The sequence below is a fragment of the Alosa alosa genome, chromosome 9 (assembly GCF_017589495.1).
Source record: "Alosa alosa isolate M-15738 ecotype Scorff River chromosome 9, AALO_Geno_1.1, whole genome shotgun sequence".
NCBI classification, from domain to species: Eukaryota; Metazoa; Chordata; class Actinopteri; order Clupeiformes; family Clupeidae; genus Alosa; species Alosa alosa.
The window spans coordinates 25,963,925-25,983,032 of record NC_063197.1 but is presented as its reverse complement, the minus strand read 5'-3'; the positions used below and the strand labels follow the sequence as shown (position 1 = coordinate 25,983,032).

Sequence of the window (19,108 nt, the reverse complement as noted above, 5' to 3'; positions counted from 1 at the left end):
ATGGGGGATATTTTGCTGGGTCAAGAAAATTAGGGCAAAGGTATGCAGCCCCTCCAAGGCCCCCCCCAATAGAAAGAAAACACCGGCTTCCAGCGATAGTGCTCCAGCACACACAAACAGGCCTAAAATTAGAGGCCGCTGGCCTGATTTATGAGGAAAAGGGAAAGAGGATGGAGCAGGGTTGAGGTGGAGGAGGAGGGGGAGAGAGGGGGGAGGAGAGGGGCCTGCATTCCAGAACCGCTCGAGGCAGGAAGTTTCGGAATCTCCATGGAAATCAAGGCAAAACACACCACTTGACAGAGCTATTTTTCCAAATATTTCTCACCGAGAGTTTGGGGAGAAAATATGTCCAGGGGCGCACATGATGGGGCCCAGGCTGCTCTGCTGTGGGGCTGCCAGATACCCTCCCCATACAGTGCCCACTACAGAGCATATACTGTACAGTCAAACTAGACTGGATCATATACCTTATGAAAAAGAAACCAAAAGAGAGAAAAAAAACTATATGTCTTTCAAAGTAGTCATTGAGAAACCAACTTGCGTGGGCAATGTCTATAGTGAGAGATACTCTCTCTATGGTATCCACTTTTGATCTTTTTTTTGCGCTTTTCCTAGATCCTTTAACCATCACACCTCCGGTCTCTGTTATGTCACAGCTTCGCTCTTTGAATAGGGTAGATGTTCATTAAGGCATTAAATGGGCCTGCTCGTGCTTGCCGAGGGCATTCTTGTATCCCAGAGCTCCGCTGTGATGCATGCGCGCACATAGACAGCTCTGGCTCGGTCAAGTTGTGGCCGATGGGATTATTTTTTTTCCCTGGAAAACTCCAGATGTGTGTGGAATGTGCTGTCCATCCCAGGCAACAGCCCAGAGGATGGGTTTTTGGGGGCTCCCCACGGAGAGCTCGAGGATGTGTGCATCTGCAGATGTTGAAGCTTCCCCTGGCGAGTGCTTTCCAAAGCATCACCTTTCACCCAGAGTCCGAGAGCTGCATGCCTGTCAAGGTGTTTTATGGAGGGGCTGGGGGTTGATATATGGCCAAAAATGCAATGTACACACGGCTGAAAAGAAATATAGAAATTATTGCTCAGTGACATTACAGAAATAAGGAGGTACATGCTTTCTCTTTTTTTTCAATCAAAATATGTAAATATGTTTTATGATGACATGGTCAGAATAAAATAGTGAAGCTCTACCGTAGCCTAAGATCTTAACCCACTGTTAGATCCGCATTTCATTGTCACCATACCAATTGCAATGCTTTGTGTCCCTGTTTTAGTCACTTTCTCATGTTTAGAATTCTCAATACCAGAACTAATGACCCCAGATAATAAGGGAGTGACTGTACTGTAAGGGAGGACTGAAATACAATAAATGATTCTGTTTAGTGACGTAAAGTTTATCCTCTAATTAATTCTTGGTGTTTTAAAGGCAACACAATTGAGACACAATTGAGAGAATTGATATACATGAGATATCACAAATACAATCAGCATTTCTACATCACTCAACCACATCATGGTAAATTTTCAATGTACTTTAGCCCCTAGTGCAATACTGATACTGCAAAACAAAATCTTACATTTATGACATGTTTGCTCATTTGTGTTTGCTTTTTGCAGGCAACCATAAATGTCATGAGTAAACTGTCAGACATACCGTCTCAGCAAATACTCTGCCAACTTCAATATGCAAAAGCCCATAGAGACCAGAAAAAGGTTGGCGCCTGAGGTATCACTGCAACGCTGCACAGCGACTGACCCTAGACCTGTAGCTGAACCTATGAGCTGCTTGCCAACTCATTTGTATCCATGAGAAAGACAGGTAACAAGGTGTTACATTAGGGGTCTGGTCTGCTGCACATTTCTACTGACTGCAGTGAGAAAAGCTGTGCCTATCTGCCACAAGTCAACCTACTGTCAACGAACCTTGTGAAGCATGATTGGAATGCCCTCTCAAACCTATGCAGCAAGGCATGGACTGGCAAAATATTTACACAGAAAACAGAGACCTGAGGGAAAGGGGGCATTCAGTGCTGTATATATTGGGCTCATTAAACACGAGGAGAGCGATACGCATTATCAAAGGCAGGCGCATTACTGCCCAAATCTCATAAATCCATATGCTCTCTTTCCCTTACAAATATGCTTTACTGCAGTGTCATAAACACATTCTGAATATACAATTTTAAAAATCCTAAATACAACAGTATGGGAGATTTCTGTGTGCATCAAAAAGCCTTAACCCTTAAAGGAGTGACGGGAATGTTGAGAAATGAACGTTCTAAAGAAAATCTGGGTTCACTGAATTCAACATAGAATTTTAGAACCTTCAATTGTTGCGGAACTTAGAACGTTCAAAAACCTACACCTTTAAGGGAGAGATTAATTCAAATGTGCCTTTTTCTCTTTAGGGGGAGGATAAGGAGAAACAGCATTTCTCTCATGATGACAGACCAAAGTTTTTAAAATTGCTGACAGCCTGTGTAGGCAAAGTGTTATCAGGTGCATGCACTGGTGAGACCACTTCAGGCCATGTGACCGTAAGTGTGACATCTTCAGCCATTCTTCACATCAGGCACATCAATCGCAGACATAATTCCACCCAATTTATTTTTAATCTCATTTGAACTTTCTTAATTTACACCCTTGTTGTGGCAGACTGGAAGTCAATCTACAGCACTCTGCCAAGAAGATCCATTCGTAAGTTTTCATATCTCATTTCATGAATCAAACATCTGCAATACTGCAAGGACTATTCCAAAAATGTGCCTTCATAGCGAGGGGGCGGAAAGTTTCTGAAAGATAAACCGACACCGACAGCATAAGAGAGGGGAGGATAAGTGAAAACACTTTCATAGACATCTCATCTCTACCATCAATCATATTAAGGAGTTCCATACCCGCAAGCTTTATATGAGAGGGGGTGGGTGGAGGGAAGAATCACATGAAGACATAAAACCAACCAAAAGCAGATGAAGCTAACCCTTTTAGGGGGTGTCATCTGGGAGAAATGTCTTTTGATTGCTAAATGTGTCTGAATGCACCACTTCGGCCTGCTTGAAGAATGGAATGTGTGAACCCGGTTTTTCGCAGGGGTGAATTCCATGTATGCCTTCTGACGCTAAGTCGCTCGGCTTTGCGTTATTTCTCAGCTGTGATAAATGCAAAGCACATACCACAGGGCTGAGAAACCCCGCTGCATTGGGCCAGCTGAATGTTGAGAATGCGTCGCCTAGCATTAAGCATTGAGAGTTACACTCACACACACACACACACACACACACACAAAGGCCTTTAGTGGGCAACCATTCAGTGAAAATTAGCATTGAGAATCATTTGTTAAGTAGTTAGATGTCAAAAGGACTACTCATTGGCTTTCCTGGAAGCCAAGTGCAGTTGGGGTTTTTTTCTCAGTACATGCTGGTATTAGTGATTGGCCAACTTTAAGAGGAAGTAACCACAAGTCGACTTGTTCTTACAGGATTGTTGCCTGCGGACCTGTGATTGCAGCTGCACTGCATACAAGAGCAGGAATATTGCACTTTCAGTGTCGGGAAATGTTATCCGACTGATGATTAAGCTCAAAGTTAAATGATTCCGAAATGTCTTGTCATTCACAACCCTGTTGAAAGACCGGGAGTAATTGTTGTCTTCTTGCCTTGTACATGTCTTTATCTCTCTTTGCTTTTCTCACCTAATTTAGAATAGTTAAAATGAAAAAAAAAACAAGATGTTTGGTTTGTTTTACTAATCAGCCTGAAATAATCCCCCATCCCTTTCTTTAGAGCATCTTCCTCAAAGTTTACTGACTAGGTACTAAGCTGTTAAAAGCAGTAGACCGTGCCCAAACTATATCTATTGATAGAGAACAGTGAGGCTCATTGCAGGCCCAGAATTGCTCTTTGTTTTAACATTTTGTAGTGAAGGGAGCGAGTGTTCACCAGGGGCTCACAGCGCACAGAGGGGCCTAGAGAGGAATGTGCCGAGGGGGGAGTTTTATCGCGCAGGTTGCTTGCCAACAGTCAAGCAGGTGGCGGGATTTTGTGTGTCTGTTTTTTTTTTTTTCACTGAATAAAGCAGCCTTCTTCACCGATGAATGGGAGATGCCATTCATGCCCCGTCGGGGGATTTGCAACGAGAGGGATTGTGCACAGACTTGCTCTTGTAAAACATGTCAGAGGGCTAACCCTCGTTAGGCAGACACAAACACAAATACACAGAGACACAGACACAGACAGACGGACATACACATACACATTAAGTAGTCAATTACACAAAAAAGATTTTGTAAAGATATATATTAAGGTTTTATTCAATTAATGAAATGTTAATGGCATACAAAAATCCCCCCATCCTAGAAGTTCACAGCAACGTCCAAGTATGGGTCAACCAGCTCGAGCAAGGCGTCTACATGTAGCCCTGCATGTGTTCATATTCTCAGATATAACTTAATTGTAATGCAAATCTTTGGCGTTATGTTCACATCTCTAAATACTAATAAAGGAAAATAATATACAAAATATATTAACATCTCTCGTTTCAAAAACAGCCCTTTCTGTAAACAAAGTCCATAACTTGAACAACAACAACAACAACAACAAAAAAGCATTTCTGAAAGCAAATTGTTACGTCACAAAGCAAATTGTTACGTCACAAAGCATCGACCAGCAATGGCTATGTGAGTAAAAAGGGGGTGGAGGGAGAAGAGGGTAGGAATAGGACAATCAAATGTTGCATATGGAGAAGTCAGGAAGAATCACTGATAAAAACAAGGGAGCCATCCCTGCATTCCAGTTTAGACCAATCACCCAATGTGTGGATATTCCCACAGACCTCTGTGATGATAATGAAAGGCCCCTACATTCACAAGCGTTTCACCCTCTAACTAATCTAGAGCTAGCCTGATGTCAGTTGCACATTGTGGGTAAAAGACGACCTTTCTGACTTCAGAAATGTGAGTCTTGCAAAAGTATAGATAGCAACGGTTTTTCCTCTCTTCCCCTCTGTATGCGCAACACAACCCAGGAAGGGTCGGCAAACAGAACATTGAACAAGGGCCAAATATGGTTGGAAGTTTTCTATCTATTTTAACTGCTTTTCGATTTAGATGGTCACAGTAGAACCAGCTACCATGGCTCCGTCAAAAAATAAATACGGCCAGGAAGAGAATAGAGTTCTGAATGCCTGCCATTTCTTCAAGGCCAAGGGGGTCACCCTCTAGATAGCCCTTTTCTCTAAGCAAGGGCCATTCCAGCCGGCAGGAATGTGGGAAGATTAGCCTCAGCTTGTCAGCGGAGAATAGCAACGGCGTGTCGGTCGGGCAACGACTGTCCGGGGGCACAAGAAAAGATAACCTGGCATTTCAAACATCAGCAGCCTCCACATGTTCGCTTGAGCCCCCATAAGTGTTCTTTAAACAGTAGGGACATGGATATGCATACATCCCCACCCCATTCCTGGGTCTGCAGCACCCCGCTCAAAATAAGGAGTCTTCCCAATCTGTCTGAAAAGGGGCCCCTCACGCTCCTGCCATGACAAGCAATTATAATAAGAACACCAACAACTGTAATGTTAATTTAGTCTGTTTGAAGAGTAGGGGTTCAGCTGATAGGCATTTGCTCAACTATTCTGGTGAGGAAAAGTAATCCAAGTCAGAGAAGGATTATGATCCAGTTGGCTTTCCCATGGTTCAAAAAAGTCTAAAGTTCTATTCTCAGTATTTTTGGGGCCGAGCAGTTGCAATGGATCTGACGGGACATGCAGGACAGCCGATAAAAGCTGTTAAAAGCCATGCCGGGTGTTGTCTTTCCTTGGGAATGCCTGACCCAACTCAGCTCAATTTTGGATCTAAAAACAGGAGCTGAGAAGTGTCGTGGATGCAGCGTATTAAAGGGAAACTGAGACGCACATTCAGAATCATTTGGATGTCTCCTATTCTTCCATACCAACCAGACAGCACTCTTCACACACATCCACACATAAACGAGAAAAAAAAAAGTCACACCATCAGCAGCATATCATAAATATAAATACAATACTTAAAAAAGGAGAACATACACATTTATACATATGCAGTTTTGTTTTGCGCGGTGACAGCTGCCCCCTTTGCAACTTTTGCAGAGTACTGTCCAAGTACCTCAGAAAAATCAGTCTCATGTGCACCTGGCAGTCCACTGAAAGAGCATGGCCAGCTAAGTCGTAGATGTTTCTTTCATTGTGTTCTGTTCTGTTCTTTTCTTTTCTCTTCTCTTCGTATTGCTTGTTTTAAGTGTAGAGACAAACAGTCCAAGGGAGCTCAGCTCTCCTCTCTACACCGTGACAGTTCAGGGTTCCTCTTCCTTCTGTCCTTCTCGGCCCCTTAAGCACACAAACCCGCACACAAACCCTCGTCAACATTTGTTGTCTGCCTCGATAACCTCTGAAGTCCTTTGCGGAGCTGGGTTAAGTAGGGTAGTGGAGGAGAGGGGGGGTGGTTTGGGTGGAGGAAAGGGGCACTGTGACTGTGTCCCACTTTGACACACAAGAGTCTGGAAACGGGAAAGATGCTCCACCATCCAACGTGGGTCTGCAATGGTGAGCGTCGCGCTCCGCTTAATCCGACTGGCTATTTCTTTGCACTCCAGAGCCACGCTGGAGAGAGTCCCAGGCCTCCTTTTCAAATCAGGATCTCCACCACATCTGCGTCGGCGCTCAGGCATTTCATCAGGCTGGCCGGAGCAGCGGTCTGCTGGGAGTTATCTGTAATGAAATAAATGTTTGACATTAAGATTAGCCCAACCAGTAATGGGGAGCAGGCCTCAAGGTCATGGCACGGAGTGACGGCTTTAAGGGGCCTGACCGATGATGTCAATGGGCCGCGAGGATAACAGAGAGAATATCAGGAGCATGTAAACACACGCCTCACTATGGATGTAGTCAACGTTTGGCAAAGAACGAATAACTCGAAAGATATTCGCTCCCGCTCCTTCATTTTGATTGCCCTTGGTTAGTCATTAACCACTAAAGTTCAAAAAGGCAAGTATGTGGTGTGATTACGAAAGCTTAAATGCAATATGAAAGGTCGCATTATTTTACTTCTAAACACTTCCATGTTTCATAAATCATGTGGCATTAAATCATGTGGCATCTCACCAACTATGTAGGTTTGAACATTGCATGTAAGGCAATGGGCATGTGGTGACTGGCATGTGACATGTACTGGGATGAATAGACTACACACCAGAAGTGGATGCTGTCGGTGTCTCAGTGGTGGTAGCCGTGGGAACAGCAGGGTTACTGGTCTCAGGGGTGGGCACGTCGCACTGGGTGCCGCAGTCCTGACTGGACACTCTGGCGGGAGGCAGACGGGGAGCAGGTGGTGGCAGAGTGGGCCCGGCCGTCTGGTCATCCGAGAGGCTCTTCCCTGCAGACGGTAAAGAGGAAGCTGTTAAAACCACCGTCTCGCTTCCCCATTCACGCCCGCACTCAAATACACACACACACATACAGAAATACCACACGGCCCATAGATTGCATTGCATGACAAAAAAGAAAACATCTGCTTCTGACAGACACCCTCCACATTTTTTCTTTGCTATTCTGGAGTGTCTATTCTAGCACCCAAAGGGGAGACGATCACAAATTCCATACAGGAGAAGACATCATCTATTTGAGGGCAGCAGGCAGCGGTGTGTGTGTGTGTGTGTGTGTGTGTGCTGGCCCGCTGGTTTTATTTTGGAGATGGCACATTCTGAGCTGGCGTCCGCTTAAAGGAGTCTGGCCAGTTGTCGAGTAACCAAAAAGACATGTGCTGTTCCTGTTTTCTTTAACCCCCCCCCCCCTTCGCCTTCATTCTCTCATTCCTTTAGCTCCAATGTCTCAACGACCCAGGACTAAGCCCAGAGCTCTAAGCGGATTCCTTACCCTTGCCGCGGATACTGCAGGTGGTGGTGGCCGCTGTGAGGATGGTGCTGATGGAAGGCACAGAGCGGGCTGGACGCAGGCCCTGTTGCTCACGACGTGACCGCTGATGCAGGACCTTGATCACTGCGTCCTTCTCCAGCAGCTGAGCGTGGAGAGCTCTGATTCTGCAAGACACACAAACACAATTGCCAGCTAGTTACTTATCTAGCTGACCCAAGCAAAACAATCCATTTGCAATTGGCCGTTTCTTTTGAACATGCATTCCAATGATTCCGATTTGGAAGCTGCTCTTGTGGAAAGTCCCTCACATGCAAGGCAAACATATATGGAATACTTAAGTGTCAGTTAAATAATGTGCTTATTATCTGTGTCAACTATGCGTTTCAGAGATCTGACTGATTAATGGAAAAAAGCCAAGCATATTCCTGTGATTCCGGCTGTGCAGTCTCTAGAACGTGCCTAGGAAATGGGCATACCTGTTCTCCATCTCTTGATGTCTGTGAGTGGTGGATGGCAGGTCCTCGTTGAAGCTGTTGTTTGGTGAGTGGCGTGGGGAGTGGTTGATGATGGTAGTGTCCCTGTAAGAACCAAACCAAGACCACATTTAGACAAAGCAACTTACAACAACTGCAGTAAATCGCACAGGAATTTGGAATAGAGGTTGCGATCCTTTAATGTCTAACACACGTGTTGTCCTGCAGTCGCTCTGAGTTGCTTACCTCTGCGCTGCAGCGGTAGCCGCTGCGTCCATGGCGAATTGACGCATGGTGCTCTCCTCCAGGTACTTCTGCTCCCAGCGCGTGATGTCGGCCTCCAGGGCCAGGACCCGCTCCTCGCGCTCCCGCAGCTGCTGCTGCAGAGAGGTGGTGCTCACTCCCAGCTGAGAGGGACCACACGCCTGGCCTTGGGAGTGCCACTGCAGCAACATGGAGAAACAAACAGGTTAGTGGCTGTGACAAAACTGTGACAAAACACAAGCTCGATTGGGCTTCATGGCTAAGTTAGCGTCACACAGGAAGAGACCGTTGCCGTGGTTACCTGCTGTGCCCGCAGGCTCTTGAGCTCCTGCTCCAGCCGCGTGCGCAGACGCAGCTCCAGCGCCTCGCGCTTCTCGCAGGCGGCCTGCAGCTGCGCCAGCGCGCTCTGCAGCCGCTCCACCTTCTCCACGTAGGCGCGCTTGCGGCGCAGCTCGTCCTCCAGCTGCCGGCTGCGCGCCTGCGCCGAGCCCAGCGCCTGCTCCAGGGCCTCGCCGCGCCGCCGCCACTCCTCGCTGCAGCCGCGCAGGTGCAGCGCCTCCCGCTCCAGGCGGTCGCGCTCGTGCTGCAGCTCCTCGTCTGGAAGAAAGGGGAAAGGGGAGAGGAGGAGAAGAAGAAGAAGCAAAAAAAAAACGAGAAATAATGTTAGTTTTACGTCAACCGCTGCACCAGAAGGAGAAGTCATCAGATTGCTCAAGCTGCACACACACAGTATGTGGACTGGATGCCAAGTGGCAGTGCGTCATTGGTGACACACATCAGGCAGGCAGGACTGATGCACTTCCAAGGCATGCCACACTACCCATGATCAAACTCTGGGAAACATTGGCCCTGCTCTGCTCTCCCCGCGAGCGAATTCTCAACAAACTTTTGGCTCCCGGGCCTCTGGGAAGACATTAGCTCTCTGTGCCTCCCCCTCTCTCCTGAGGGACTGGAGAATGCCATTTACGACAGCTGGAATGCCGTTGTGGGGACATGCCGTTAAGAATGGCTGCGCTGAGTTAACAGCCACTCTTTAGCGCTGAGGCGTGTCTGGGACGCATTCCCAGAATTCCCGGCCCCTCTCCCACTGTCTCTAGAAGAAGAACCAACTTCTCACAGAAAGTCCAGAACAAAATATAGTGTGGGGGGGCCTGGTTTACACAAGCCTGTGTTGTGTGTGAAGAGGGACTGGTTTGCTCCATGTGTCCTTTGACCTACCAGTGTATGGCTGTCGGTGAGGCCCCAGTACTCACTGCTCCACCCAGTCTATCTACAGCCATTGGCCACCAGAGAACTTCCCTGCCTCTCACAGAACTATTTCCTCCGGTCCCCAATATGCTTGAGAGAGGAAAGCTTAACCACTTTTGTCTTTCTGGGTCACCCGAATTTATGTTACCGGTAACACTTGAAGAGGGGAAAAAAGCAATCGCCCTTGAGCCTTGTGCTAAAACAAGTCCTTGATTATACAACTAGAGTGCCAGGTCCTGGAGGGAATGCAGACTTCCTCTGATCCCTCTCCACATACAGCCAGTCCTTTGTGCAGAGGGACTCAGGAATGTCACTAGGCTAAGTAGTAAACAAGTAAATCAAATACCTCCATGGGGTCATGATGTTGAAAATTTCAACTCCCAGCTATAAAGACCTTGCTCACACCATAACTAAACATGAACATAAACATGCAGTCGCAAAAAAAACAGAAAATACTGATGTCCTTGTTCTCAAACAACAACAAACTACAGTCTGATCTCTGAGCTGTTGCAAGCTGCTAATACTTTTTGAGAATAGCAATTAACTGTGCCAGAATCTCTTTGAGAATGTACCACATGGAAGACCAGCATGGAAATTGGCTCCTTCCTGAAGGACATTAGGGATAGTTTGTTTTGATAGTTCTCAGATTTTATTTTCCCCACAATTGAAGATAATTTGGACATTGCATTGGAAACTTGTCTAATCTACTTGAAATGATCCTTAGCTAGTTACATAATGGCATTAGTTTTGTCCTTAATGCTTGGTTGTTTGTCTTAATGTTACTGCCTAATTAAAGTACAGCCAAGTCACTTAGGCATAACAATAAACTTAAACCAATTACTCCTTGGCACGGGGACTGTAACATCCAAACAAGGGCAGAAAGATAAGTCATGGCTGACTTGACAAATCTGTAGTGGACACACGGTATCTATATACGTAAGGCTCCTGAGGAAGGAGCTCAAAATCTAAGCAGGGGGGGAGAGGGCCCAAGGAGGGAGGCGTTCCCAGCGAACGGAACAGCCTGAAATACCTGAAAATATTCCAGGAATCCAGGCCACACTTACGGCCGCTGTGAATAATGACCGGTGTTGAAGGGCCAAAAGAGCTCCTTGGCTGGGGGAAGTGGAGAGGAACTCTGCCTCCCCACAGTTAGGCCTCAGCCATTACAAAAGGTAGAGACACCTCCTCGGGAAGGGGGTGCTGGGGGCGGACTACTTGGCACTCCACAGGAATTTGTCACAGTAGAGTTAGCCGTTTGCTATGCAATGTACCCGAGTGCCTTTGTCTCTGTATTTTTCTCAAAACCTTAACTTTCCCAGGAATTATAGTAATAACCATTGACAGAAAGCTGTCATGGCATGTGGTTTGACAACATCTGAAGGCAAAGAATGAAGAAAACAACATCTTAGGGTAAATGGTAGTTTTTCCTCGTAATGCTACCCAGAGATGAAGGGATTATGTATTCTGATCATATATTTACTTACTTTGCTCAACCAGTTTGGCATAGACATGCTGGCTCTGGTCTTCTACTTCCACAGTTGCTAGCTGCTTATTAGCAGTTTCCAGGCGGTCTGCAATTAAAGAAACATAAATCTGTTAAAAATGTGAACTCATCTGGCGGTTACTCTGATAGTGCACTCTCACAACTGATGCCGGATTTTTCTCTACATAGATAATACTTGCACATGCATTGCATCAGCTGGGTTTACCTCTGAGGTCCCTGTTGAAGTCATGCAGTCGTTTGATCTCGGCCTCCAGTTTGTTTCTCATCGTCTTCTCCAGGGACTCTCTCTTAGCAGAGCCCTTCATCAAGGTTTCGTAATCCTCCGATATCCTCTGGATCTCCTGCTCCAGCTGAAACAAAAGAAGCAGATCGACTTAAGTCACTTTCATTGAGAATGGTTATAATTCCCATGTTGGGTCACTTGAGGAGAAAAAAATTAGGTGGTAGTGATCCATGCTACACCTAAACAAACCAGGTCAAGATTGCTGGGAGAGGAATGTGCTTGGCTGATCAGCTCATTGTGCTTGGCCTGATAAATGAATCTCTCTCTCTCCCCCCCTCCCCCCTCCCTCTCTCAGGCCTCCTCAGGGACTGGGAATTGAATCAACATTCCTGAATGAACACTTATGAGTCCCAGGTGTCTGTGCATTCATCTGCCCGTGGGGCTGCATGCCAGAGAGCCAGGGTAAGAGACAAAAGATCAGGATGTGTGGAAGGCATACCATCACCTCGAAATGGGAGCATTACTCAAACTGTAGGCACTCCAGTTCTCTGTGGCAGGAAAGGCAGTTCAGCCAACCAACACCCTACCAACACTCAAGCCTAACCCCTTGCTAGCAGTACCACCCATGTTTGCTTTTTATGTTAGAGGAGAGAGTGAGGGGTTTACTCAAAGGAAAACAATTTGCATAAGTCTGCAAATGACAGTGTGGGAACAGACCTTCTCCCCAAGAATGATCCGGAAATATCCCACAGTCGGCTCCTCTAATAGGAAAAGGCCAGAAATGGTACAAAAGTGTGTGTATGTGTGTGTGTGTGTGTGTGTGTGTGTGGGGGGGTCCTTCTTTTTCATGAAGAAAACAAGGAGACATGTAAGGCTGTGTCACAGGAGGGGGAAAAGTGAAAGAGGCCATTGAATTGGGGAATCCACAGCTGTGGGATCGCCGTGGTGCTGGCTGCACCCTGCACTGTCAGCTGTGGCCCCAGTTCAAGGGCCTTCACCACTGCCTGACACTAGCGCAGACGAGCCCAGACATCTGTTCGTCTGTGGCATCCCACCGTGGAAGACATGCAGACAAAGGAGGCCTTAGAGAAACATGGGGATACTGAGAGAGAGAGAGTGAGGACCTTTCCCTTCAATCTAATTCCCTACTCATCACAAACCATCAAATTCTAATGAGGGTTTCTTAACCCACTACTGAGGTATAATTGTGGTGCAATCTTCACAGAAGGAAAGGGAGAAAAAAGCCCTATAAAATAAATGACTTTCAAATTATATTTTATGAGGCATAGTCAGCAGAGCCAAACTAGCTTTGCCCATCCAGACGGTCTGTGACATTCTGACATTTGAGTAATGACATTATCACATTACAGCAAAACGTTCTGCCTGTTTGGCATCTCCAGTGAAGTGGATGAATTTCTTTTTGCTCCAAGAGGACAAACAAGTTTGAAAAAATTTCACTTAGTCACTGAGAAGGAGCGTTTTTTTTCTAAATGAAATCAAAATCCTTGTGATCCCTCCATTGCATGCATTCCTACTGGGCTTGCGAGCTAATCTCTCTGGTATGTGGCATTTGGCAAGAACGACCGCATTATGGTTTTCTACATCCACACCCGCTGTAAGCCATGTGTGCTTTAAACCAAAAACTTCTGATGTTAATTATCAGCACCATAGTACTTCCCCAACATACTATTAATCAGTCACAGGTCAATCTGAGGACAACATTCTTCCTCAGTTGTTTCATTCAGGACAATAACTTCGCTCACCTTCGTTAGCCTTGTTGTCTTCTCACCGTAGCCCTCTAATTCCTTTCTGAGTCTCTCGTTCTCCCTCATCAACATCTCCACCTGAGCAGCTTGTGCAGGGTTGCTAGGTGATGCTGGGGCTGCCATCATGTACTCCTGACCAGCAGGGGTCACTGTGGGCAGAGCGGTCTGGCGCACAACCATCTGTGGGGCTGGCACATACCTAAAGATGGGGAGGGGAGACAACTCATCAGTGCTTAATACTATCACTGACAACCATAATCTGTGCTTTCTCCTACATATGCTATGTTTGGCTTTTGTGGAATGTCTTGAATTACCTTTGGTGCTGGGAGTGGAAAGGTGGGGGTGGCTCCTGGTAGTAGTGTCCATGCTCCTGTGAGTGGCTGACCATATATCCAGGTGTCTTAACCAGGAAGGGGTACTCTGGAGGTGGTCCCCTCTGGTCAGGTGCGGGAAGAGACCCAGGCTCCTCGTGGGACATGGGGCCTAAGTGGTAGTTGGAGAGCTGGGGGTAGCTATGTGAGGAGCTCATGGGCAGGTTCTCATTGGAGCCATTCCTCTCCAGGGAGAGCTGCATCAGGCGCTCGCTGAGCGACCGAGCGTGCTCTCGTTTTAGGTCCCACATTCCCTCTCCGTGTGTGTCTCCATCGTAAATGGGCACATCCATGCCTTGGCTTTGCTGCATGACCGTTTGGCCTCTCTGTGCAGCCAAGAACTGTGAGTGGGCCTTGGCCTCCTCGTACGTGGGCAGCTCCTCGCTGTGCAGTTGGTAGAGGTTGCAGACAGGGCTCTCGGAGTGCTGGTAGTCCCCTTGGTGCTCCTGGCCCTGGGGCTCCTGTCGTGTGGACATCTGGAGGAACTGGGACTCCTCCTGGGTGAGGCTCTCCAGGGACGAACGGGGGCTACCAGCACCCCCTCCGCTGCTGCCACCGCGCAGGGCCTGCTGCTGTATGGCCAGGAGGGTGCGTGTATCTGTGGGGTTGCCGTAGCGCAGCTGCTCCTGGATTAGCCGGTGCAGGACAGTGCCAGAAGATTCCTCAGCGGTTCTCATCTCGACTGAGAGTATGTCTGTGAATGCGTGTATTTTTGTTTTTAAAGGCGACTCTGAATAGACCACCACTGACCTAAAAAGAATAGGAAAAAAAAATACAGTCACCAATCAGTCAATGGGCATTAATATTGTTTTTATGGAAAATGTGGTAGTTGCCATCTGTCTGCACATAAATGACAAAGAACAATTCAGAACAATTAGCATGAATGTAAATATTCTGTTTTATTTGTTAAAATAACCAAAGGGAGCTCCCATAAAATTGTGGGAATATTTTCCCATGACTACAATGCCACAACCTCTGATTCTAAATCGGCCCATACCAGACAAGTCTCTCACACCTACTGACTCAACATGGTACTCAGAATCCCATCCCACTGCTACCAAATTTATAAATAATACCACTCCAAAATACCCGAAAGGTTCCTGGCGCAGTTCGCATGCCAACGTATGCGTCCTAGTATAATGGCCTACAGAGTTTATGGTTTCCCAAACGTCCCAACACAAACTATTATAGGCTACTCTAAAAATTCCCATCCACATGAATATCCATATGCCAATGTTTTCGTCAACACATATCTTTGACAGCATGCGGGGTACTCTACTACCCAGACAATATGAATCATATCGTTTTAGCAATCTACAAATGTAGAGATAAGTAGGAATTTTTGCACCATTAGTTAAGACTTGTTGCGACAGACATTTCCTGCTGCAAACGTTGGCAAATTCCTTTCCCTTGCCTCACCGCTGCTGCTTCTCAGACTAAGTTTTAACATGCCAGAAATATGGAGCTGGAAGACCCGTGTCGAGGATTTGGTATGTGTTGCTCAATAGCTGTCTAACTTTCAGGCAAAATAAACAAGTACAGAAACAACTTGAGCCAACTGTAATTACTAAAATTAAACGAATATATCCACTGCCAATTCAGTAAAGTTTAAAACCAAGATCGTTAAACTCGTCTACCCAAATACTCCCTAATGACATGAGGACAACAAAACGGCGCACTCATATGTTCACTGTAAAACTACAGAGAGCCACAACTGTACAGCAATATAAATAGGTCATGAAAGAATATCACCATATTACATGAAACTTCATATTTTACCGAATAACACATTCCATAATAGTCAAATTCCATGAAATCCACATTAGCGCTTAAAGCGCTCCAGCGCTCGACTGACAAAAATACTTACCTATTCACAATTCATCACGAAGAAAAGTTTAGGACGGTCCTAGTGGTACTTCTTTCAATTTGTTCGAGTTCAATATAATCCTAAAAACAGAACGTCGTCGTTTGTATTCCTATTCGTGGTTTCTTGTTTTAAGAGTGGACGCGTGAGTGTGTGCGCCCGTACGAATCCTACAGCAGACTGAGCTCGAGAGGCGGAGAGGGCAGCGCTAATAAACGACTGGGGCTGATTGTTCCGCGCGCCTGGAATGTGTGGTATGTGAAGGCTCCGGGTCCCTGAGGGATCAAACGCACAACCGCAGCGAGCAGAGCGAGGGGGCAGGGCGAGGGACTGAACTGCACTACCGCTCATGGCCTCCATGCTGTTCTGCTTCTGTGATGCAAAGCGTGGAGTTCGTGTGCACATTTTAGTGATTGTATTATTAACTGGGACATGCGGAGTTATAACTGAAGGTAACACTTGGCCTCATGTAGACTTATTTGATTGTGTTGATATATATTGATGTCCCACCACAGTATTACACAATTAAGTATAATGAAATTCTCTGTGATAGGCTATCACTTTGAGGTGGAACAATACATTGATATTAAAATGTCTGAAAAGTTGACATTCAAATGAATTATAATTTAAATATCAGCATTTAGGAAATTAAATATGTATGCAACAAAGCTACGCATTTGATGAAGTATGGTGAAACATCAAATTTATATCATATAAATCCCAGAGCTAAAATCCCCATAACCCAATGCTTAGTGAAGCACAATGAGATTTGCCAAACAATACCAACTGAAAGGGATGCATCTGAAAAGTGGGTAACAAAATTGAAGCCTGACCTACGAATCTGATAAAGAATTACTTTAAAGGACCTTTTGTTTGCAGTAGTCTGGTCAATATTTAAGCTGTGGCCCGTGCCAGTTAATTGCTGAGTGTGTGTCTGTGGAAGGAGGTGGAGAGAAGGGGGCTGCGTGTGCATGTGTGTGTGTGTGTGTGTGTGTGCGCGTGTGTGTCTGAGGCATGCTGCCTGCCAGCTGTCCGTGGAGTAAAATCCCCGTCCCCTTCTTAATCAGAGCTCAGAGAGGTGCATTGTTCTCCCACAGCAGACATTACTGGGGGAGCACTGCCATCTGCTCCTACACACTCCACTCCAACACCCCCTCCACCTTGCATTCTACACACACACACACACACACACACGCATGGACACACACACACACACACACACACACACACACACACGTACACACACACACACACACACACACGCATGGACACACACACACACATACACAAACATACAGCCGAGACACATATATGCTTACACAGCAAGCACAAAGGAACATTTACGCTGCAACACACAAAGGAACACTTACAGGACAACACACAATCATATACGTATAGTATTTCTAAGACTATCACTATATGATAAAATGTAAAAAATAAAATAGAAAACCATACGATATATGCGTAAAAACACCATAAACACACACACATACACACACCTCAAAACATGGTCTGATGGTGAATTAATTGATGTGTGTAGCAAAGGCGACTTTTAAAAAGAGTCTTAAAATATATATTTTTTTATCATCAGTTTGGGTGGAATTCCCAGGCCTGTGACATCTGGAGAGGGTGAGACAGTGGCAAGTCTCTGCCTGTCATCCATAGGGTCAGCACTTTATGGTTTTTTTTTTTCTGTTTTCTGATGCACAATTTTGTTGATAGTTGACACAGAAATCCATTCAGCCTAGGCAAATGTAGACCCTCTATAATTTGCATGGCAGTTACGGGACCACATTCCAGTTTCCTTATCTGTGGTTCTTTTTTTGTGGGGACATTTCAAAATGCAGGTTCTCAGGGTGCACTCCATTTTAGTTTTAACTGTAGCACAGGAGACCTAGGAATCAGACCTAGGAATGTCAAAACAATAGGGGCTAACTGCGGTGGCCACATTTGAGATGGTGTGTCCATTCTTCTTTATAGATGCAAATCAGTGAAATTACTTTATTCAAAAGCTGCCCAAATAAAAGGGATTATGGGAACAGATTACAGATGGACTCCATTGTTATTTAATTTCTCATTCTTTTCAACCTCCTTTCTCTAAAAAAAACACAATATCCAACAGCTACCCAGCCCCTCCATAAATGGTGTATCTGACCGCTCTCCATTCACTCTTGTTTTGTAGTGTTTACCTGCTGCCCTGGGCCCAAGCAGGGGAGAAAAAAAGCTTGAGGAATGCAAGTTCATATGAATGTGTGAGACCGAGTAAACTGCTCGCTTCTGATGGGCTGCCTGCGGATGCCGTGACCTGCGAATGGGCCCGACTTCCACCAGAAGGGGTGAGTCCAGGGGTCGTTAGTAGCTGCGAACGTGACCGTCTCCACAAAGACCAGCGTTGCTGACGTCCGTACGAAGACAGGGTGTTGAGAGAACCACCCGTACAAAAACACAAGCGCCTCTGTATGCATGGTAGTGTATGGGGAAGAGAGGGAAAAACGGGTTAAGTATTTTTTTTTGCAGGCTCAAAAGCAAAGCATATATAAAACGTGTGTGTGTGTCCATAAAGGACACAAAGAGAAAGAGAGTGAGAGAGAGAGAGAGAGAGAGAGAGAGAGAAGAGTGGGTGAGAGAGAAAGAAATGCAAGGCCTTGACTCCTTTTGTCTCTCCACAGGAGAAGGAAATGGCCACATTCCTCACATTACCATGTCCATGGAGCCTTGAGTGTCTGCAGTAACGGGTGGGAAAAGAAAGACAGGGGAGGGGTGTGTGTGTGTGTGTGTGTGTGTGTGTGTGTGTGTGTGTGTGTGTCTGTGTGTGTCTCTGTGTGTGTGTGTGTCTGTGTGTGTCTGTGTGTGTCTCTGTGTGTGTGTGTGTGTGTGTGTGTGTGTGTGTGTGTGTCTGTGTGTGTCTGTGTGTGTGTGTGTGTCTGTCTGTGTCTGTGTCTGTGTGTGTGTCTGTGTGTGTGTGTGTGTGTGTGTGTGTCTGTGTGTGTGTGTGTGTGTGTGTGTGTCTGTGTGTGTGTGTGTGTGTGTGTGTGTGTCTGTGTGTGTCTGTGTGTGTCTGTGTGTGTGTGTCTGTGTGTGTGTGTGTGTCTGTGTGTGTGTGTGTGTGTGTGTGTGTGTGTGTGTGTGTGTGTGTGTGTGTGTGTCTGTGTGTGTCTGTGTGTGTCTGTGTGTGTGTGTGTGTGTGTGTGTGTGTGTCTGTGTGTCTGTGTGTGTGTGTGTGTGTGTGTGTGTGTCTGTCTGTGAGTTTAACAAAAGGGTGGGGAGGGTTACATTTTCAGCTTAATTGAGCTTCTGTTTATAAACAGCCACACAACTGCAGCCTACCCAAGTCAACGGACACAACAAACCCATCCACATCATTGTGGTTCATCTCTTTGGAGGTGGCGATAATGGTCATGTGCATTTCAAAAGACCTGGCACAGGGGCAAGGGTGTTACATAAGGAGTGTTTGTAGATTCCTCAGGCTTTCACCAGTGATTAAAACTCA

At 46.1% G+C, this 19,108-nt stretch overlaps 1 protein-coding gene across 1 annotated transcript; it reads right to left on the bottom strand.

Moving 5' to 3' along the window:
- Positions 1 to 4,286: 4,286 nt before the first annotated feature.
- Positions 4,287 to 15,788, bottom strand: amotl2a (angiomotin like 2a). Its single transcript, XM_048251785.1, has 11 exons — positions 15,622 to 15,788; positions 13,698 to 14,504; positions 13,381 to 13,582; positions 11,600 to 11,744; positions 11,375 to 11,461; positions 8,944 to 9,239; positions 8,625 to 8,821; positions 8,382 to 8,483; positions 7,906 to 8,069; positions 7,223 to 7,405; positions 4,287 to 6,741 (listed from the first exon to the last, which is right to left on the bottom strand). The coding sequence occupies exons 2-11, from the start codon at positions 14,429 to 14,431 to the stop codon at positions 6,659 to 6,661; spliced, it is 2,193 nt and encodes a 730-aa protein (XP_048107742.1). The 5' UTR covers positions 14,432 to 14,504; positions 15,622 to 15,788; the 3' UTR covers positions 4,287 to 6,658.
- Positions 15,789 to 19,108: the final 3,320 nt, after the last annotated feature.

What these genes read in the sequence shown, in the direction of transcription:
- amotl2a (XM_048251785.1), bottom strand. Translation starts at nt 14,431, where the DNA reads ATGAGAACCGCTGAGGAATCTTCTGGCACTGTCCTGCACCGGCTAATC. An exon ending in AGAGCCTGCGGGCACAGCAG is followed by an intron (nt 8,822 to 8,943) that starts GTAACCACGGCA and finishes ATGTTGCTGCAG; the next exon opens with TGGCACTCCCAAGGCCAGGC. An exon ending in ACCGACAGCATCCACTTCTG is followed by an intron (nt 6,742 to 7,222) that starts GTGTGTAGTCTA and finishes ATTTCATTACAG; the next exon opens with ATAACTCCCAGCAGACCGCT.